Here is a 23,017-nt window from a genome sequence, read left to right as displayed (position 1 = left end):
CATGTGTGTGAACTGTAGGTTTCAGTTTACGTTTCTGGTTTCTCTTTTTCCTTAAGAAAAATGTGCAGGCTAGCTTGACTTAATTAACTATAATTCTGAAGATATTTTTTCAACTAAAGATTAGAGGCACACTCTAATTTTGCAAGTAAGATTCCTAAAATAATGTACAGGAGGCATTAAGAATTCAAAAACCAAATTTAGTCAATAAGGCAATCTGCATCCTCTTGCGATTTCTTAATTGCTCCTTTCCAAATGCCAAACTGTTTTCCCCCCTAATGATGTTACTGCTCAATGTTACTTATTAGCTAGCATCATCCACTGCAATGTGCATGTGCAATAATGCGATTTCTGAACTATAGGCATTCTTTTTAGGGCAGATTCAGAGTGGAACACATTTTAAAGGTTTAGGAAGGCATTCATAGGTAAAGGAGGGGGGGGGGATAAACTTTTAACACAGTTATCCAGCAAATTGAGGGGGGCGGAGCAAGGAAATGATTTCAAAGAAGAGGACCATTTAAAAACTGCTTAAGGAGCATAGTTACCCATGACTGTAATGGTTGCTTTATGCCACTTCCTAATATTTGTAATGCAAATAATTGGTGTAAATCCAATACTGGTCCTAGAATTGCCATTCATATTGACCTTAAAGCAAAATTTCAAGGGAGAAATGGAAATGTTTGGTTTGAGAAAAATGTGAATTTCAAGCAAAGTTAAGACTAGTGAAATTTCTCAAGAGGGTGGTTTCTAGCTATCCTTGTTCCTATTGCATCTTAAAGAAACATGCATTCCTTCTTTTTGAACTACTGCTATGGCTTTGTACCTATGCTTTTGCCAGATAATCCTTATAAATCTCATCACTTTGGCACTTCACTGCATCTAATGAAGGTTACTCTCAAAGCCTGCATATCCCAATCTGTTGGCCCCAACAGCAAATCAGCCTGGTCATCGCTCTAGTTCTAAGCTGGTGTGTGTGTGTGTGTGTGTGTTACAGAAAATAATACTTTTAATTTAAGACAACAATGTACAATTGTTGCAGTGTGGGGTCTTTCTGTTCAATGTCCTTTCAGTGTCAATAGTCCATTCCATTTTCCTCCCCCTAGTTTTTCATCCCTCCCTCCTAAACAGATTGTCTGCATTATTCTCTCCAGTGAACAGACTCTGGGCTTGGGGAGGGAGAATGGGGTTCCCCAGAGTCCCCCCCCCCCAAGATGATTCATACTTATACAAGCCTTAAGGTCCTCCTAAGCCAGCAGATACCTTTCTTTTAATTGTAGATGGTAACATTTTGGCAACATAAGGACTGACAGAGTTTTGAAATTGCTATTAGTATATGCCTTCATATATATTTTTGATGCTTCTCATTGGTTTGGGACATTTAACTGCAACATGCTGTGGGGGAACACTTGCACTGCCTAATCATTCATGTGTTATTTCCATTTGCCTTTCTTTATGTTCCCCAGTAATAAAAAGCTATCAGCTCCATAGCTTTAAAAAGGAGGAAAACCCCATGGGACCAAATTTTTCCACAAAGTTAAAACCTATCAATGTAGTTACAGCAGTTAGAGCAAATCATTCAAGCAATTCCAACTTCACCAAGGATCCATTACAAGAGAAAATGTTATTCACAATGGGAGAAAGGTTTTTTTTTTTTTTTTAATGGAAGTAATGCAAACTGAGGCTGAAAACAAGTTGAACAAATGTCTGTTATTTTCTCACTAATATCAGGTGAGAGGGAAGTGGAAATGATGGTTTGGAAAATTACATGCAGAAAGCAGGGCTAAGAGAAAAGAGACATAACCAAATTGAAGAATGTTGGTGCTTGTTGGAGATTGCCTACAGCAGCCTACATTAAAAGCTCTTCTCGCATCTTAGAAATTTAAGCTGGGTTATTTATTTTCAAGCCCCTGAGGCGCTGATCCTATGCACACTTACTAGGGAGTAAGTCTTGCTGAAATCAGTGAGCTGATTCCAAGTAAGTATGCAAAAGATTGGTTTCATCTTTCTCACTTTCATTAGACAATGACTGGAAGAAAACCATTGCACGAAAGAAACAATCAAGTATGGGTGCATTAATATCTCCAATAAGTCTGTGTCATTCACTCTGAAACTGAATGTGGTTGGGCTTGATCATTAAGTTGCACAAATAAGCTGTAGGCACAGTAGGAGGACACAGTCCATTCATTTAAATCTTATTGTGTCACTACTGTACAATAATCAGGCCTAGATGCACATTTACCGTTTTCAAGCCATTAAGTCTCTGATGCCAATACAACCACCCTTCTCAAGTTAATTTGAACGGGTCATTTATGTGGAAGTCTGGAACAGCTTAATTGTACTGCAACACTTTAAGCATAAGCCAGAATGAATGGCATCCTGTTGATGGAAACTGGAAGCTCTCACTTGGAGTGAAATGTACCAAAACAAAACTAAAAGCCAAAACAGTTTCTTCTTTCTGAGAGTATATGTATACAGTTGTTTCATTGTTTTGTTACAAAGAGACCAATTTACTTTGAGCTTGTCCTGGGGTGCTGTAAATTGGAGGTGCTCCAATGACTTGAACAAAGCTAAAATGATTTAATGAAGCCAAGGTCTAGTTCTGTAACTTTTATATTTGCAGCTTTGCAGGTAATACTTGCCATCATCTATTGTTTGTCGTAGTGCTCTCTCTTTTGTTGTTGTTTGTTGAGACCGATGCTCATTGTCGTTGCGCTGCTAGGATCCTTCAGTCAGCTGCAATGCAAATACAATACAGATATGATTGTTTTATTTAAAGGGACTAAACAAAGTATACATCATACTGAGATGCTCCCAAACTCAGTTAAACGGTAATATCGTTGCAAACAGCAGCACATAGCACAGAACTATGCAAAAGGGATTGCATATGAATGGGACTTTCAATCTGTTTAGACTTAGACACCATGCTTCTGTATGCATTATGTAGTTGAGATTGCTGCATTGGCTAGATGATCCTCAGGGTCCCTTTCAACTCTACAGTTCTATGATTCTAGAAAGAGAATGCTGATATATTTGTTATCACTTGCTATCAACTTGCTTATGCCCCACCCCCCCAGTACTTGAATGTTTACTGTCTTTTTGCTTTCTTCCTCCCAAAATTTCTACAATGTGCAAACAGTTAAGATTTCCATGTTTACTCAGCTTTAAGCCTCACCAAAGCTGTCTTCAGACATTCAGTTTGAATGCATGAACGGTCAAATGGGAATGTGCAGGAGGATGTATGATTGATACTAGTCTGAAAGGGGCTGTCATAGTTCACACAGAGCCCTGTGGGTGAGTAAGGCAGCCCTTTTCAGACTAAGGGCAATTGGGCATGGCTGGGGAGTGTCCAAGACTTCAGCTTCATTCCTTTAATTTGCTGTGTATAGTGCATGATAATTAGGCTTGCACCCCTTTGAATTCCCCTTCCACTGCCTGTTTATGGGTTTAAATTCAATTGCCCAAATACTGTATTCTTCAGGAGTACAGCATTACCATTTCAGCCTATGCTTATAAAACATAGTTCTAATGGTAGTTGTATGGATTTCTCTTTCTAGCTTAAATATCTTAATTACAGTCATTAATCAACTTCATCAGATAATACTGCAGAGAGAGTCCATAGGTGCTTGCTTTATGAAAACCACTGCAGAGAAACCTTTGTTTTGATTGCCAGTACCAAGGATATTATGACCAGCATCTGAAGACTTGTGATAGGTGAGGTCCTGGCTGGCCTTTTGGGGAACTACAAAGATCCAAGGTCAGTGGAAGGAGAGCTCCTCTCTCACCCAGGACTCCCATCTCTGAGGTCACTACACGGTCACCCTGCCACCCTCTGACCACTCTTAATGCACGGCTGAGGGTAGGAAAGGCAGCTGATTCATTTTGTGCTCAGAGTAATTATTTGCAAATTGATTTTAAAAAGAAAACATTAGAAGATATAGGGACAGTGTGGTATGCTCATGTTGGGTGTGTGTACATTGGAGATCCATGTTCCCTATGATTTAAAGTTCTTAGACAAGTCAGTACATCACAATATTAAGCTAAGCACACGTGGATAAATAGATTTAGAATTGTGATATTGATGAAATAAGGATTTTAAATTGCTTTCTTTACAGAAAGCTGTAGGTAACATTAGTAGAGCATTCCCTCTCTTTTTCTCTCTGTCTCAGGGCTGGATAAGACAATCCTTTATCCAGTTGGCCCCCTTGAGCACGGTGGGAGTGACAAGACACAGTGCCTCCCAATTCACCTGACACACCTCCCCCCATCCCTCACAGTACCAAATTATACATGTGTAGACTGACTTGACTTGATTGATTTTTCAGATAAAATCAAGGAAGCAACCCAAAATCCAGGACCCAACTCATAAACTCTTTCTCTTAATTATGGGATGATGATTTGAAGAATGACCACCTGCTCCATGTCACGCAGCGATAAATTAATCACAGAGTCTTCTTCATAAACAGAATAAAACTTTTACTAGAGAAAATAAAGTTGTTCAGAAACAGCATAGTTAAAGAGCATACACAGAGTGCTCAGAGCATATATCTGTCTCTTCACAGAGGCTGATTAACTGGAGTCCTGGAGCCACTCTGTCTGGAACAACACAAACACACACACTGAGCTAGACAAAACAAAACAAATTCCTTCCAGTAGCACCTTAAAGACCAACTAAGTCAGTTCTTGGTATGAACTGACTTAGTCTTCTTAAAGACTTAGTTGGTCTTTAAGGTGCTACTGGAAGGAATTTGTTTTGTTTTGACTATGGCAGACCAACACGGCTACCTATCTGTAACTTGAGCTAGACAGACAGACAGACACTGAGGCCCACAGACAGGCTGGCTGCTTTTATAGGGAGAATGAGTCATCACTCAAGATGGGTCACGAGTCACTGTGACTTAGCAGTTTGCTGTTAACAGTTAACAGACTTAGGCTTGAATGATTGTGTAAGCTTTGTAGGCCTTGCCTTACTTCTTCTGCTCTCAAGAACCTTTATCTCATGACACTCCAAACTTCCAAATGATAGTGGTTACTTTCTGTATGCATATGTACAAACACAGACAGGCAAAAACTTGCATTAAGAACCACTTTTATATGCACTTCCACAGGGAGAGGGGATAATTATAGAACAGCAAAGAATGTGAGCCCTCGAAAGAATGATTCATCTGTATTTCTTTATTTTAAAAAACCAATTTAAAATCTGAGACGATTTATATCAAACTGTCTTTCCCTGATACATGGTGTCCTCAAATGCATTATGTATTATTGAATTATGTTGTATGGTCATATATGAGATCATTTCGAGAGAGAACATAATTTCCGTCTTCTCATTGTAATGTGACTGTTCCAGTAGCAGAAGGATGTGGTTTTATTGAGGAAGGAGGATATGTAGGGACAAAAACAACATTGAAAATTTTAAAGTAGAGTGACATTTTTTCTGATTGCTTTAAAACTTTGACTCCATTGTTGTACTGACCTTTTTTTGTAATACTGCTAGGATCACATCTTGCATGGGGGTTACATTCCAGGGGATAGCATGTAAAACCGAAATTGCTTATACAGTGGTACCTCAGGTTACATACGCTTCAGGTTACATACGCTTCAGGTTACAGACTCGGCTAACCCAGAAATAGTGCTTCAGGTTCAGAACTTTGCTTCAGGATGAGAACAGAAATCGGGCTCCAGCGGCGCGGCAGCAGTGGGAGGCCCCATTAGCTAAAGTGGTGCTTCAGGTTAAGAACAGTTTCAGGTTAAGTACGGACCTCTGGAACAAATTAAGTACTTAACCTGAGGTACCACCATAATCAGAACGAGCCCCTGAAACCACCCTCACATGAGCAGTCCTGCCTTTAGTAGCCAGTGCAAGATCTTGCAGGTCTCTCCAAGCTACTACTTCCAGAGCCTTCCAGAGCCTAGGTGAGACATTTGCAAAACCCAGTAAGAAAGGTAAAAGCTCAGTAAAAGCTCTTTCCACAGTAATTCTTGCTGAGAGTGTGTAGTCCCATTCCATTCCCTAGGGGTGGGGGAATGCTTCACATTGAGGAGATGTGCCCTGAGGGTGGGGAGTGCCAAACCTTTCTCTACTGCCCTGACTTCTCTGTGCCTTAAGGTGAGTTCCTGCTGAACCTTGGGCAGAATGTTGAGGTAGCAAAGGCAGCTTTCATCTTTCTTTGCAGCCTACAGTCAGGGGTGCTCTTGTTTGCCCGTCCCCTTTATTGAATGCTAAAGTCATTCCTCTCTCTCTCTCTCCCACACACACACACACACACACACACACACACACACACACACACAAAGGATGCAATTATCTGAGCTTAGTTGGGGCCTTTCACACATCTGCCTTTCACATGTAGTCTGATCCTATATATCAGTGATGGCCAAACTTGGCCCTCCAGCAGTTTTTGGACTACAACTCCCATCATCCCTAGTTAATAGGACCAGTGGTCATGGATGATGGGAACTGTAGTCTAAAAAACAGCTGGTGGGCCGAGTTTGGCCATCACTGCTATACATGTTTTCTGAGAACTAAGTCCCATGGAATTCTGATGACTTTATGCATTACCAAGCTGTCATGAACAGGGATGCAGCTCTTGGGTGCCACAAATCTTCCGTCACTGTGCATGAACTCTTAAATTCCAGTTCTCTTCTACCTGTTGGTGTCACCCACATTATGGCAGCCTAGTCACTATGAGTCTCCTAACCCAAGGCCTCTCCCCATGCACCTCTGAATAGCTGCATGGTTGCACATATTGGCAAACCTAAAGGCATGCAAAGCTCATTTTAAATTTAGAGTGAAATTTTATAATTATACTTTTGCAGCTGTGTTGACCTACTCTGCAAAACCCTACAAAACATATAAGGGGCCCAGCTCAGGCAAATTACCTTCATTTTCTTAAATGTATGATGCCTAGGTTAACTAGGAATAGCAACATAGTACAAGCTCTTATCCTGGCTACAAGATCATCTTTAGCACATCATAGAGTTGCTTAGGTCAGGATATTTTCTCCCAGTATCTTCTATATTGAGGAAATAAAATATCAAGATTGACTGAGTGCATTCCTCTTCCAGCATCTGAGCACTGAAAACCCCTAGGATAAGGCGACCCTGAATGAAGGGAGGGATGAACCAACCCTTTGCTTACAAGCTTTCTCACTCAATCCTAGCATAACTTTATTTTACAATATTACCTGGCCTTGAGAGAGCAATATGCCAAGAAAGAATATTAACTACATATACCCAGACCACTCAATGTCAGAATAATCACATTTGTATGTTAATCAGCCCTCTTAATCTATTGCTTATTTGTTTTTGTAAACAGAATAAAAAATTCCCCTTGGAAATGTAGTTTCATGATTAATATATATTTCTGGGAGTCTATTCATCTTCACTTCAAACCATCCCCTGTTCACAAACAAATAGGCTTTTGCAAGTAGTTGTGTGATCCCCTTCACAGGGGGATAAGTCAGATAATATTTTAAAGATTTCAGAATGTTCGTGCTCTTTATAGGAGAGTCTGTATATTTTAGCAGAAGGAAGTATAAGAGGCAATTGACTTAGTACAGTGGAAGGTAATCTTGTGGAAGACTGATGCAAATTATTTTTCTGTCAATAGAATAAAAGAACTTTTCTGATTTTCAGTGTAATGTGAAAAAGAACTAAACTCTTCCTCCTTTTATCCATCTTTGGCTGGCTCAGTGTGCTTCGAGATGGGTCTTTCTTGTGTGTTCAGCGCTCCTCATGCATACAATGACATTGTTGGCATCAAAATGCCAGGTTGTGTTTCCCTCTGTTTAATCCAAATTTACCCCTAAACCCCCTAAAACTGTGTACACATTACCATTTACTCTGGTTCCAGTGTGCTGCTACCATTGGTGTTTGAAGTTGTGTACATGCAAATTTGTTAGTCTTCAAGGTGCCACAATGCACTTTATTTTTGATGCAACAGACTAACAGAGCTATCCTCTGGAAGTTGCTGATAAACAGTCCGTTGTTTAAATCAGAGATATTGCATGAACCACAATTGTGGATTATAAGCTATGTTGGGGCCAGATGGGAAGCCCATGGGGACCAGAATGAGCTTTCAAGCTGCTTGTTAGATTTCCTCAATCTGGGACTTCAAACAAACTTAACATTTAATGCAGCACTTATCAAACATGTTGATGTGAGGCCCACCTATAAATTTAGTATTTTGAGACCCATCTGTGACTTAACTTTACCTTACCATCCCTACTTCTCCCTTCTACTTTCCTGCTCTACAACAGAAAATGCAAGAATATCACATCAATAGTTAACAAGTGTATATTGTATGGGCATATGCTGGCAGTATATATTCAAACAGAATTTAATCAAGACATAGAGGGAGAGAGTGATCCTGAATTTTAAAGGGGCTACAGAACAGTATTGTTACACTGTTGGCTTGGTGAAACAGCCCCTGGAAATGGAGGAGAGCATTTTAAAAAACCTCCCAGTTGTGCAACCCACCCAGAAATACGATGGCATACCCTCCAATATTTCTCCAATGAAAATAGGGACATCCCATTCCATAATGATAATTTTACTGTTTATACCCCACACATCTTCCTGGGTTGCACCAGCCACTCTGGGCAGCTTCCAACATTTAAAACATTAAGCATCATAAAACATTGAAAAAAAAGCCCTTCCCTATACAGGATTGCCTTCAGACAGCTTGGGGGTCAGATAACTCCATACCCTCCAACATTTCTCCAATGAAAATAGGGATATCCTTAGGAAAAGTGTGACATTCCAAGATCAAATCAGAAACTGGGATAGCTTCTCTAAATCAGGGACATCCCTGGACTTGGAGGGTCTGTGATGGGTCACACCAATGGGCTGTGCCCCACAATTACTAATTTAAGGCACATAATCTGATTCATAGCAAATGGGCACAGAACAATAATTTACCAAGGCACAGCAATAATTAGTATTTTGGTGTTCTTGATGTTGCCATATGTCATAATGAATGCATTTTTGTTTAGGTTGTTTTACCCTTCTCTGCTATAAATGGTTAAGTCCTTGCCTAAGGTCTCCTAAATAACAGACTAGCAGGCTTGTGTTGTAATCATATTGAAAAATAAGAACTGAATAATATTTGAAAACAATCTGCACACTGTCCTTAACGTTGCTAAATATAATTTTCAGCATCCCTAATCTTTAGAGAAAAGTAAACCTGCCATAAAAATGATAAATTGCATAGTCTTCATTTTTTAAAAATAATCCTCTTTAAACAGTTGATTTTCTTTTAATTATGTTAATCCTTATTAAGAGACTATAATTCTGCTGGTAATGCACAGAAAAGCTGCGTAGTAGACAAATGCATAGAAAAGCTTGCAGCTAGCATTAAAGTGGAAATATTATGCAAATACATGACAGTAGGGTACTTTCTTTGCTTTACTAATCTTTATTTATTTGAACAGAATCAGAATGCATATTAATTAGTCTGTATCTATTCTTTTTTTAGGTCCTGAAGAAACAGAATTCAAGTGTCCCCTGAATCATATTAAATGTATTGGCACCAACAGATGTATTCACTTGTCCCTACTCTGCAATGGCGTGTATGACTGTCCTGATGGATATGATGAAGGCGTACATTGTCGGGGTAAGTGAATTTGATGATGGTTTGAAACATCCCACTTTCAGGGGTTTAGGGGTCATAGTGGTTGAGTTTTGGATTTAGGGGTTTAGGGGTCATAGTGGTTGAGTTTTGGATTTACTCTTGTGGATACATTAAATGCAAGTTTCACCACTTCTATGCTTAAGCAGAACCTTTTAGTTTTCTAATAGCTTTATTGAACTTTAGCTGGATTGGGGCTGTTCTTTGCTTTCTTCCCCCTGTCTTGCAAGGAAATGTTATAAAACTGTAGCCTTATTGGAGTTCACCGATTGGGTCTGCGTTGCTCCGGGACAGGAGGAAGGAAGTCAAATGACACCGAGGTTGATTCAAATAAAGAGTTTATTCTGCTCTCCGGATAGCAGAAGGCACTTGCGTGATCAAGTCGACAGCAAGTCCAAAGAAATGAGAAGTTTCATGCAGTATATATATCCTCCAGGCACCCTCTCCCTCCTCCCCTAGGAACCCAACCACGTCGGCCTATGTACGTAGGTTGACATCACATATGTTCCTGCTCTGGTATTCTCAGCCATAAAAGGATCTTCCTTCCTGTACTTCTGACCATAAAAGGATCTTCCTTCCTACTCTTATCTGGGAGGAAAGAGGTCATCATCTCCGGGAACATGCTTCTGGCGTTTTCCCCGGACATCGGTCTGCGTATTTTGTGGTCAGCACATAAGATAAGGTACTGACGTGTTTCCTCTGTTCCCCTAGAGAGCCAGGGTCATCCCTTGCCGTGACTGATAAAGGAGGGAGCTTGTTTATGCAGCTGCGTCCTTGTTTAACGCATTTTAGAGTGCTCTCTTTTGAAAGAACAAAAGGGGGGTTTGAGTCAGTTTTAAACTTACTGCACAGAAACCCATTCCTTCAAAACGTGGTGGGGCTTGTGGGCAGAGGGGCATCTGGGGTTGTACGAAATTCTTCTGATTCTGAAAGTTCCCTCCTCTCAGTTCTATCACTACCACTTATAAACTGTCCTTGTCGTCACACGCCATGACATATTGCCAGAATATGAATGGCTAGGAAACACCCCTTCTGTAGCCACAGTTAAATAAAATGAGTGTACCCAACTTTGCCTTTCCAACATCATCTTCTCTGACTCCCCTCTGTGCATTTGTCATCCATGCTACTTTTGGTAACTCACCTTCATTCATCAACCCACTTCCCTCTTCTCTAAACCCACTTCGGGGCATAGGAGTCAGCTCCTAAACACCAAGGTCCCTTTGCCCCCTCATAAAATATTTGAAGCCCCCCCCCTCAAGTTGATGGCCATTGAAATGGTGTGCATGCATCACCTCTTGTGATCAGTTATGCAGGGTGGGGCTTACCTGGCCCCCAAATATTTATTTAAGTTGGTACCCATGCTTCAGAGCCAGACTAGATTCAGTTTAGCAGTGGTTCCATATCCACCTTGGTATTCCTTGTGATTCTTCACTAATAATTTGTCTGGTTCCTACCTTTTGGCCTACCCTGAGATGTATATTTAATGTATATACATGTTCATCTGGCTTATCTTGAGCAAATATTTGGTAATAGTCATAACTGCAAAGCCATAGCAGACTTACTATTGCTTCCACATTTAGGGATTTGATTGATGTGCGATATCAGATAATGCTTTGCATTGGCATTCACATGATCACACATAAAGTATGTAAGGTTTTTCATGTTATTCTCTGCCCTACACTGTTTTGGTGGTCAAAGTGGGAAATGGTTCAGTAGACCAAATCATTTTGTATTTCTGAGAATTTGAATCTTTAATTAACTATTAAGAATGGTATTAAGAAAATGTCAGCATTTTATGATATAAAGTGCTATTCAAACAGTTGTCAAAAGAAAAGAATTCATTTAATTTGGCAGCTTTTAAAGTGCAATTTGTCTTAGCCCTCAACACGAATTATGCTCCTGGGATCGCTTCCCCCGTATATGTTTGTTAAAACTGCAAAATGAGTGAATAAGCCTAATTAGTAACATTGCAAGGTTATAAATCAGCTCATTAAAATGGTAGCTGTTCTTATTTATGTACAAATACTGAAGCATCACAAGCATTAGATCTATTTATTTTATTCTAATATTTATAGATTGTGTTCTCTGCCAAAAGAGTGGCACTCAAAATCTGTACAACTTGAATAAAAATGCAGGGTTGTCACTCTATTGATTGCTTCCATTGTTAGGTACTTGGCAAATCCAGTGCAACTATTCTGACTTAAAGAAATTACTTTTTTAAAAAAGTGCAATTCATTATGCAACGTGTATATTTCAGAACAAAATTCTGAAATTGCTTTATGAATGCTGATTTCAAGGGAAATAAGTGTTTGTAAAATTTAAATAAAACATTTAAAAGCCTAATTTATAAATTCAGAATGTATAACTGCAATCAGGGTGAATCACTATGTAGTGGCCCATGGAATGATGTTCTTGACTTGATTGCTTTCTTTTCTTTATTGTGGTCTTTATGGGTTTTCTTCTTCTTTTGTATCTGCAAAAGAAAATATGAATTATTAAAATATGGAGGCATTTCAGAAGTGAATATTCAGTGTAAAAGATCAAAGGTTTGTGCCTCTGCAAAAGTTGTGCTGTTGCCCATTCCGAAAACCTTCAGGCTATAATTTATTATACCAGCCACAGTGCTGCCATTCCTCTACCCCAGGACTCAGCTACACAGCTGCAAACAAAACGTTTTAAGTGTGTTGTAAAGTGCAATATACAAATGTGACACTAGATGGTGATAGTGGGCTATGCCAAATTCAATATATATTTTTAAAGCGCTTTTTAAAAAAGCATTTTCACAGCATTTTTTATATGTGTGTAGATTCCACCTCAGTGTCAGCAAAAGCTGTTTGCATAGCGCGGTGGCATGGAATAGGGACTGCCCACCACTTGTATTGCAACTGCATTGATGTCTGTGTCTGGTGCTCTGCTGACCCTACCGGTAACAAAAGAAGCTTAACACTGTAACCTGCTCTCAGCTGGCACAACATGTACAGTATGTGCATAAGAATATAGGATTAGGTCGCCTGGCTTTGATGTTCTTTTTTCAAATTTAAAGCTTTCATTGCAAAATATTTGAACTACTTGGTAACTTGGGACCATTTGTAGGTCCTAAAGAAGCACAGGTTAGTTGTCAATTTAGATTCGTGTCTGAACAGCCCTCTATGGATGACAACTTATGCTATTAGGATGCCATTTGTGGTTTCTTCTGGGGCAACCCTGCAAAGTATGTTAGTGTTATTTCCACTTTGCAGATGGAAATTAAGACTGAAATGTTGTAATGTAGTCTGGTACTGGTACTAAAGAAGTGCCATGCGAACCAAATTCAGATTCACATGACTGCTTAATTGAAAACAGTGCTGATCAGTAATTCACAACTGATATGCATATCAGCGAATTTAATAAGGGGTACAGGAAGCTAAGAGCTCATTCAAGCGACAGATAATGGCTTTTGTTTGTCGCTTTAAAAGCTTAGAGTCATGAAGATAAATGCTACTGTAGGACCTAGGGAGTAGATGGATTAAAAGTCAAACACATGAAAAGGAGTATACATTAAAGGGATAGCTTTTGCCTTATTCTTACATCTTTTTGTTTTATGACATGAAATAATATATACATCAAACATGTATCTTCATGCTCAGTTTGACACTAAATATCCTGTACAAATATAAGCCCTAATTTGTTTTCAGATACCCCTCTACAGTGGTAGATTTGCTAGAAAAGATCTGTGATAAGGACAAGCTTTGCTTGTGATGACTAAGAAACACAAAAATGATTTTAATCAAAGATAAAATGTTGGTGGAATATTTTTTGCTTCCAAACTCAAGGCAACACCTTTCAAGTACTGAAGGAGTCCCTGCTTGTTAACTGTCTTATGCAGTGAACCTGACCTATATTGTTACACACCAATATCAATCTCTGCCAAGCGTTAGCAAGATGTAAGGGGCAGGGCATATCTGGCACCGTGGTGCAAAGATCCCTCCAGCGCCTCCCTGGCAACTCCAAAACAAGGGAGGGGGTGGTGGAAAATGTCCTCTGCCTCCCCCACCACCCCGATCCCTGGCGTGGTGGCGATCAAGCAGGAAAACATGCTGGCAGACATGCTGTCTGGTGTCGGGGCGCCCAAGAAGGCCACCCGGGAAGGCTGCACACCGCCTTTCACCAGAAAGCAGAAGGAGGACAAAGATCGGGAGCAGGGCCGATGCAGAGGCTTGGGAAGAAAGCTGCATGCCTGCCAGCCATATAGTTGGCGGGGCGCAGCTGGCGGGCATGCAGGGAAAGGGGAGGCTGTCGGCAAAGCAGCGCAGCTCCCCCACTTACTAGGGCACCCCTGAGAGGCCAGCGCTCTGGCGCAACGAACCACTAAGACCAATGGGAAAGATGGCTCTGGTAAGGGGGGTTCCGGACGCTCACCCAGGGTTATGTTTCTTTTGGGAAATCAAGGCACAGCACAGACTAGCCTCTTTCAGAAGTATGGTTCATTTTACACATATTTACACCTAAGGCCTAAAATGGAGTGGGTGCAGAACATTATACCCAAGAGCGTCCCTCGTTGCTCCTCTCGTAGCCTCAGCCACCCCGGATTCTCTGAGCATTGAGTTCTCCCTACTTCCTCTGTCTTGTTCCCAGAATGCCTTGCCAATAAACCTCAGTGTAAAAGAACACCCTCTTTTTACCCTGGCAACCTCCCCCTTTGTTGTATGATGCTGAATGTCAGGGTAATGACTCTGCTATCACTTGCCTTTGTTATTGGATGGCACTTCTCGTAAGTCCAGCTCCTGAGGAAGCTGGCTTGACTTCAAACCGCACATTTACCAATTTCAGAAATTATGGAGAGAAGCTGGCACCCAGGACTTTTAGGAGATCATTGCCTCGTACAAACCCATAACAATATGCTGTGGGAGTAAGTCAACTAACTTTTCTCAGAGCAGACCTATTAAAATTAGTGGTCTTAAGTCATTGATTTCAATGAATGAAATGAACATTTGCCTAACGAAGGTTCACCTAGTGCCTTTATTGTTGTTGTTGTTGTTGTTGCTACTACTACTTATATACCACCTTATACCCACAGGTCTCAGGCGGTTCACAGGATAAAACACATTTAGGTGCCAGGAAAAACGTTCCTCTTTCACCAGGCCTCTGGCTGATTGACATCCAATGCCCTTTTAAAATGTGTTGGGGGGTGTTATTGGGTTGTTTTTGTTTTTATTTGGATTATGTATTTTGTGTTTTTATATTATAATTTTATCTAGTGAACCACCCTAAGATCTGTGGGTGTAGGGAGGTATACAGATTTCATAAATACAGTGGTACCTTGGGTTACAAATGAAATTCATTCCAGAGGTCCGTTCTTAACCCAAAACCGTTCTTAACCTGAGGTGCACTTTTGCTAATGGGGCCTCACACTGCTGCCGCCACGCAATTTCTGTTCTCATCCTGAGGCAAAGTTTGCAACCCGGAGCAACTACTTCCGGGTTAGTGGAGTTCGTAATCCGAAGTGTTTGTAACCCAAGATACCACTGTAAAATAAAATAAATAAAACAAATGTGTCCGCTCTGAGTAAACCTTAGTTGAATACCACCCCAGTGATCTGATTACTTATTTTTAGGTTTCTTACACAAAGGACTGAATGTAACTCCTCATTTCCATTAAATATAGGAAAGATGTCAAACTACTCAGTCTTTGGGAGGAAGGGAAGGTGGGTGGGTGGGTGGTAAGAATAAAATAAATACATAAAGAAAATAAACTGAATCCAATGTATTTCTGCAATTTGCTTGCAGAAACCTTGTTATAAAAGTTTAGATAAGCATTATTGTAACTTATGTACCTTTTAAAAATGGAGGTCTTTTGTCTTGTGGGAGATGGAGGGGATTTGATTAATTTTCTCCAGAATTTTGTATCAAGTATTTATATGATTGAATGGCTTTTTACAGTGGGGAGAATACTACTGTTGTGTTAATTCACTGCATTAACATTTTAAATGGGACATACACAAGGCAGAGTGCTTTTCCGTGCAAGGTTACATTATGCTTGTATCTGCAGCATAAAAAGGTAATGCATATGAACACTGAATGAAACAGGTGATGGCACTGCTATTTCTTTACTGTCAGCTTATAAAGGTAAAGGTACCCCTGCCCGTACGGGCCAGTCGTGTCCGACTCTAGGGTTGTGCGCTCATCTCACTTAAGAGGAAGAGGCCGGGAGCCAGCGCTGTCCGAAGACACTTCCGGGTCGCGTGGCCAGCGTGACGAAGCTGCTCTGGCGAGCCAGCACCAGCGCAGCATACGGAAACACCGTTTACCTTCCCGCTATAAAGCGGTACCTATTTATCTACTTGCACTTAGGGGTGCTTTCGAACTGTCAGCTTATAGATACATGCAATTGTCTTTTGTTCTTGGTGAGCAAACTGCATAAATTATTTTCTTCATGGTAGCAGAGAATAAAAATGGTTTTATCACGTTTGATTGTTTTACATTATGAGCTTCAGTGTCTTTCAAAGCTGATTCTTGACACTTGGTTATCTGAAATAATATGTACAGTATAAGGGAACAAGTCTGAGAATTACGATAAACAACGTGTATTGTTTATAAGATACCAATGACTTGCTCATTTTTGCATTGTATTTTGAAAAATATATTAGTTCTTCATCTTACACAGCAGATGAGGAGATGATGAGCCGAGCCAAATAATTCTTCTTTTATTTTTAAAGATAGCAACTCTTTTTCCTAGCTCCTTCAGTGTAACAGTTTCAAAACTATTTTGGACACAATGGACTGGGAATGACCACTGTTTTGTGGCCACAATGCAAAGAAAAATGCATGCTTTGTATTGGCTTTCTTGAAGCTCTTTCTATCTTGAGCTGTTGTATATGCTCTTAAGAGTGTACTGACTGGAGCCAGGTACAGAGGTGAGGCATAAGTGATGGGATGAACTAGGATCACATTATATTTATAATGTCTGCAAGGGAAAAGAGAAGAGCAGGAAGCTAATGTGACTTTAACTATGGCTGACCCAAACCCTGCCCATTCCAAGGGGCATGATGGCAAGGCAAAGCCCCAAAGCCTGGCCCCACCTTATGTTGAGTAGGGAGGCCCCACAACAGATCTGGACAGATGTGGCAAGTGAGCCTTGATAATATTCCATATCCAGGCTGATGACCCCACAACTCAGAGCAGCTGGCCTCTAGAAATGCCCTTCACCTTAAAATGTGACCAAGAGTGCTCATTTCACCTAACTTTAAGCATTACCACACTTCCATGCCACAGGAGTGGGGCCACCCTCCATTTAGAGTTCCCTCAGGGGACATGGCCAAAACATATAAAGCCTGCAAACATACCCATAGATGCAGGTCCTGGAGTGGATCTGTAAGCCAAACAGCCATTCGCAGTCCAGCTGCAACAGTGCTCCCAGAAATAGCATTGTGCAGCTGGCAGGAGCCAACTTGACATAGAAATTGAGGTTCAGCTTCATAGAAGAAGACATCTCAAGTTAGATCAGAGGACAGCAAAAGTCAGGGAGGGAAGGAACAACATACCTAAAATGGTAAGGTAGAAAAGTGGTAGGGAAATATTAATGAAGAGTGTGTACACAGAATATACAATGTTATTTTAGAGCTGTTTACAAAAAATGCATATATTCACAAAGAGATAGTAAAGAGGAGTCCAATTTCCATCATGCATGTATTCATGGTTTCAATGTCTGCTTGCCAAAGGCAAATAACAAATTCAATTCTTGCTTTGCTGATGGGGTAGCAGAAAATGTTTCAGGAAAGCTATTTCCAGTGAATTAATGTTTTCTTATAATCAGGTGCAAAAACCATTTCTAGGAGTTCATACGTTTAAATAGTCGTAAGTGTCGTCTTCTATATTACTGTTCCACCAAACTGTGGGAGAATCTTCTCTCAAGAGGGCAGTTCAGATGTGTTAGATATTTTAGTTTCAGCATATAGATAATGTTATTTTCCCCAGAACACCACTTCAAATATGAATGTTGGGAGTCATATACAAAAGGTATTCACAGTGGGATTTTTGACTTCGTATTGAAGAACCTTGGGCTACACCATATCACACAAACTACTTTACAAAGTTGACTCAGTTTCAAACATTATTTGCCATGCAGCACAGGGGACTGCGGTTTGAGAAATAGAAGCCCCAAAATGTCTTTTTCTGAAGCAGTACTTTGGCTCCCAGCCAAGACCTTTAGTTGCCTTTGTCTTCTCATTCCTCTGGCAAACAATCCAAAATGTGAGAAGCAAACCCATAGAATACTACTTGATATTAGCTGTTGTGGCTCAGCATTGACTGCTGGCTTCTAAGACACACTTCAAAGGTTTGGAGGAAATTGCTATAAGCTCAGGGTGAAATAAAGATACATGTGGACTTTGAAGGAAGTAAAAAAAAAAACACAAACAAAAAAAGAAGACGCTAATGACTTTAAAGGACCTGTCAAGGAGCACGTTAGGAAGAAGCTATTCTTGTCCTGAGGGAGATTGTCAGAAGTTTGGTCAGTGTTCTTTAAAGTGTTAATGGGGAGAAAAGAGAAAGCCTCAAGAGGCCCAAAGGTTTTAAACAAAGTTCAGAAGGTATCTAAGATGATTGTAACTGCCAGTGTCCAAACCTTTTAAAAATTTAATTCATTACAAGTAGTGCAAAACTCTCAGAAACCTAGCTCACAAAAGTTGCCTCTCATCTCTGAGTGAAGCTGAATTCACTGCAAACCAAGAAGTAAAAGAATAAACACAGGCTGGAGACCCCAGAGGAATGTAAACCTGGCAAAAAAGAACAATATTGCTAGAAGGAATCACAGAATTCTCGATTAACAACAACACAGACTCTGCCCCAATTGTCTTATTATAAATACATGTGTATTCTCTCGTACTTTATACTGCGAAAGTTCTGCTACAAAATAAACTTTCAAAAGAGAAATGTACTGGAAGGCCGGAGGCCTGGTCTTCTCTACTTTGGCTTTTAGCAGTAAAAGGAAGGAAATAACAACAGATGGCTTCAGAAATGATTTATGCGTCCTGTGTTTACATCATCTGAATTTTAGAAGACCAATAGTTACTTCAAATGTGTAATAAAATTGTTATAATTCAGTGTTGTATGGACCCTTACAGAAAACTGTTGTGAGTCTTAGCCAAATCCTTTTGAGCTTCATTGACATTCCTAAGATAGATGTGATGTTGGAGGTGCATTTCCAAGTGTTCTGCCCCCCCCCTTACATTTAGGGCAGCTTAAAACCCTTTACAAAGAGTCACAAATTTAACCCTTCACTTCTGCATTGCAATCCTAATCCACATTTCCTCCCCTTTCTAGAGCTGATATTACCTGTAGAGAGAAAACATGGGTGACTGTATGTTTTCCCTCCACAACTCATTTCATTTCTTGTTGCTGAGGTGCTCCGACTGGCTGACCCTTAACTTCTTGACGTAGTTTAGCTTTTCTCATCAGGTGGCTGTGCAAAGTGGAAGCAATTGACCAGCACAAGTAACTGGCTGACAAGCACAACGTGGCAATGAACTACCAGGCCCAATTCAAGGTGGTAGCCTACAAAGTCCTAAATGGTGCTAGCCTACAAAGCCTTAAATGAGTGCATTCCGCAGCATCAACCATTTGGACCCTGAGACTGGCGGTGAGGCCTTGTTGGTGGTGCTGCCACTGGGGGTTGTCTAGTTAGTGCTGCCCAGTGACAGAGTCTTTTTCATCAGTGGTTCCCACTTGTAGAATGCAGATCTTCCAAGTGCCCCCATTTTCTAGGGACAGTCCCGGATTTACAGAAGCCATCACGGTTTTTGATTTGATCCCGCAATGTCTGCTTTACTTTAGGATGCCCCTATTTTCATCAGAGAAATGTTGGAGAGTATGGAGGATGACCCCCCCCCCTCCCCCGAGCCAAGGAGATAGGTAACTATATAACCTGTAGAAAACAGGCAGCCCTGTATAGGGAAGTTTTTTCATGTTTAATTTTTTTAAATATGTTTTCAAATCTGTTGGAAGCCAGCCAAAGTAGGTAGGGCAATGCAGCCAGATGGGTAGAGTATTATTATTATTATTATTATTATTATTATTATTATTATTATTATTATTGAATAGGATGTCCCTAATTTCATCAGAGAAATACTGGAAGGTATGAGAATGTGCTTCCTGGTGAGGTTCACACTGTTGACTTTCGGGGAGAATTTAAAAGAATTGCTGTTAACCCAGGAATTTATCCCTTTTTGTATGGCAAGTATGCATAAATATGCCCTGTACTTTAAGATATGAAAAGTTTTAAAACAGAAATTAGTGCAACTATATGAATCTGAAATAATTAACCACATTGTGTAGCGCTGTGTAGAAGTCCACTGTGTTCTGTGTGTGTACACATAATGTAAAAACAAGACAGTGCCTAGTAATATATTTTAATCATTAAATATTTGGTGGTTATAAAAGACTGTAGAATGGCTTGTTCAATAATTCAAATGGCTTTAGCTCCAAATTGTTAATCACAACTACAGTCAATTTTACGCAGCTGAAGCAAATAACCCTCTCAATTGGAAATGATATTACACACTTTCAACCAAAATTAAAGCATTGCATTACAAGCCTTGGCATCTGTCTTGGCTACGTCACTATAACATATAAATTTTTATTATTATTCATGTGCTGACTCAAAATCCTTCTAAACATCATATAGTCTGACACACACCCTTCCCCACAGAACAGGATCAAATGATTTGACTTCACATTTTGGGATGCTTTGTTCAGCCAGATAATTTTACCATTATGAACCTCAACATTTCAGATGAAGCTACACATCAATATTTAAGTCAATTTATGCCTCTCTGAATAGGTATTTATTTAAATAATAGTGAATTCTTCTCACCATGCCAGTATTCCTTAGAGGGAGAGGAAGCCTTATTTTTTAATTTCAGGAAATGTCATATATCATTAAACTATTAAGACAACATTATTCAGTGGGGAAAATGAATATGTGACTTCATACCTACATGTAGGACAACTTCGATGGAACTAAATTTTTCCATTCCTTTGATGTGACCCCTTGGTCATCGAAGCCTTACTACTGAGATATTGAATCCATGACAGAGTTTGTCCATATGTTATTATAGGCAAGCATAATCCAGTGTGTCAATATTGGAGTGAATGGGATTTAGCCTATCTTCCAGTCAATGAGAAAGGAAGTCATGGATCTGGAGATTTAACAAAAAGTCATATTGTGAACCAAAAGGTCTATTTTGACCTGCTAAGTGCTTAATAACTTCTGGGGTTTTCAAAGCCCTGGGAAATCAGATTTCTTGACTCTCTTGTGGTCTGAAGTCCTGTGCTTATTTTAGTAGATCACATAATAAGTTGTGTAGCTCTGCTAAAGAATATGTTTTTTGTTCTTAGATCTAATTTCACAAGAACCGAAAGCAAATATATTCAGCAACATCAATTCAACAACTTGAAAACCAGCCAAAATATCATCTGTGAAATAGCTATAATGTGACATTTCAAATACATTCACACACACAAAAGAGCAAGTTAAAAGGTCGTGTTCAGTTATAGGAATTAAGTTTGATTTGGTTATGTGTGGGTTTGATTTGAACTTTCTGAGCCCATTCCAAATTGGGTCTGGATTCCTCTAGACTTTTAATGACCCAAAATACTTCTCCTGCTACATTTCGCTGCTGCTACCTATTCCCTTTCCTTGTCTCAAATTTACATGGATTGGAGGGGGGTGGTATTCACAGCTGCTTTGTTTATGCTCTATACTACCAGAACTATGTGCGGATTTCTTAGTAGTCATGGACATGAATGCAGACTTTGTGTGTATGTTGTGAGCCACTCTGAGATCTACGAATGGAGGGCAGCATTCAAATTTAATAAACAACATTCAAAGCTAGCAACTCTTTTCTACCACTGCACTGCCAGCTTTGGGGTGGCTGTGGGACAGAGGCTTAGGTCTGTTGGCCCTGGCATGCTCCTGGTAGCCTCATTGGATGTGTGCTAGGGCCTAAACTTCAAACAGGCATAAATTAAATTATTGAGGGTGGAAGTCATGATTGTGACCAGTAGCCACTGATAGCCTTATCCTCCAAGAATTTGTCTAATTTTCCTTTTAAGTTGGTGGCCAGCACTGCCTCTTATAGGAATGAGTTCCATAGTTTAACTATGCACTGTGCAAAGAAATACTTTCTTTTATCCATCTTAAATCATCCAACATTCGGCTTCATTGGATGTCCATGAATTCTAGGCTGGATCTACACCGATCTGGAAAACACTGGAAAAAAAGTAGTATAGCTCTCAATACAATTTTACATTGATGACTAGTCACTTTTCTACAGCGCCCTCTGGTGTCACATTTTTATAACACATTCTTAACGCTTTAACTGATCAGTGTAGATTCATCCCTAGGGTAATGAGAGGAGAAAACCTTTTCTCTATCCACTTTATATATGTCATACATAATTTTATTAATTTCTATCATGTCTCCTGCTAATCATATCTTCTTTGAACTAAAAAGTCCCAAATGCTGAAACCTTTCCCATATAGGGGAGTTGACTCATGCCCTTGATCATTTTTGTTATCTTTCTCTGAACTTTTTCAGCTCTATACTATCCTCTTTGAGGTGATGTGACCAGAACCGTACACATTTTTCCAAATGCAGTCAAACTACAAATTTGTATAATGACATTACGATAGTGGCAGTTTTATTTTCAATTCCTTTGATGTTAAAATAGACACATTGATGTGGTCCAAAATTTAATTTAATATTTTTTCTTGCTGTAGATTTTAGGAGCATGCACACAGCTTGGGTTCATAAAACACAATGCAATTTGTGCCTGTGTGTGTTGGACAGCTGCCCAGGAAACTTGCTTGAAGAGCAGCGTAGAAATTTGTATAAATAAAAAGATAAATCCCTCGCTGTGCGTTCCACTATTCTCAGAAGGGAATTGGGCCTTTTCTCTTGCAGCACCCAAAATATGGAACTCTATCACTAGAGAGGTATGCTTCAATTCCTCTCTTTTAAGCTTCAGGCATGATGCTAAGCTCCTTCTATTCGCCAAGCTTTTAGGTGGCTTAATGTTTTATCTTTCTCCTTTTAATTTTGTTTCAACCTATGCTCATAGGATATAGTGCTGTTATGTGCATCTCAGTATCCAAGGGAGATCTGCACATATCCCAGGTTTGGTTTTCCAGAAATGAAGGTTCCAGAGACTTCACACATATACAGGCTGAGCATAGGATGGAAGGGCATTAACACCCCAAAATATATTGTTCATCTATTAGGTTGGTTGTAGAGTTCCTGCTCCCCACAAAAAAAAAAAACATAGCTCTGGCTTTAGCATACAAAGTAAGCTCAGTCTTTGTGTCTTTACAATTCCCAGCTACTGATGAGATCAAGCATGTCTGGTGCCTAAGCAAT

At 39.9% G+C, this 23,017-nt stretch overlaps 1 protein-coding gene across 3 annotated transcripts in view; it reads left to right on the top strand.

The window, feature by feature from the left end:
- LRP1B (LDL receptor related protein 1B) overlaps window positions 1-23,017 on the top strand; it is a 778,324-nt gene that overhangs the window by 348,510 nt on the left and 406,797 nt on the right. For all 3 annotated transcript variants that reach the window (XM_081869915.1, XM_081869916.1, XM_081869914.1), the window contains one exon: window positions 9,473-9,610. In XM_081869915.1, the coding sequence (XP_081726041.1) occupies window positions 9,473-9,610 (138 nt within the window). The remainder of the gene's footprint in view (window positions 1-9,472; window positions 9,611-23,017) is intronic.

The sequence above is a fragment of the Podarcis erhardii genome (assembly GCF_964252035.2).
Source record: "Podarcis erhardii genome assembly, chromosome: 1".
Lineage (NCBI taxonomy): Eukaryota > Metazoa > Chordata > Lepidosauria > Squamata > Lacertidae > Podarcis > Podarcis erhardii.
Note: the sequence above shows the minus strand (reverse complement) of the source record. Positions and strands in the feature narration are given on the sequence as shown.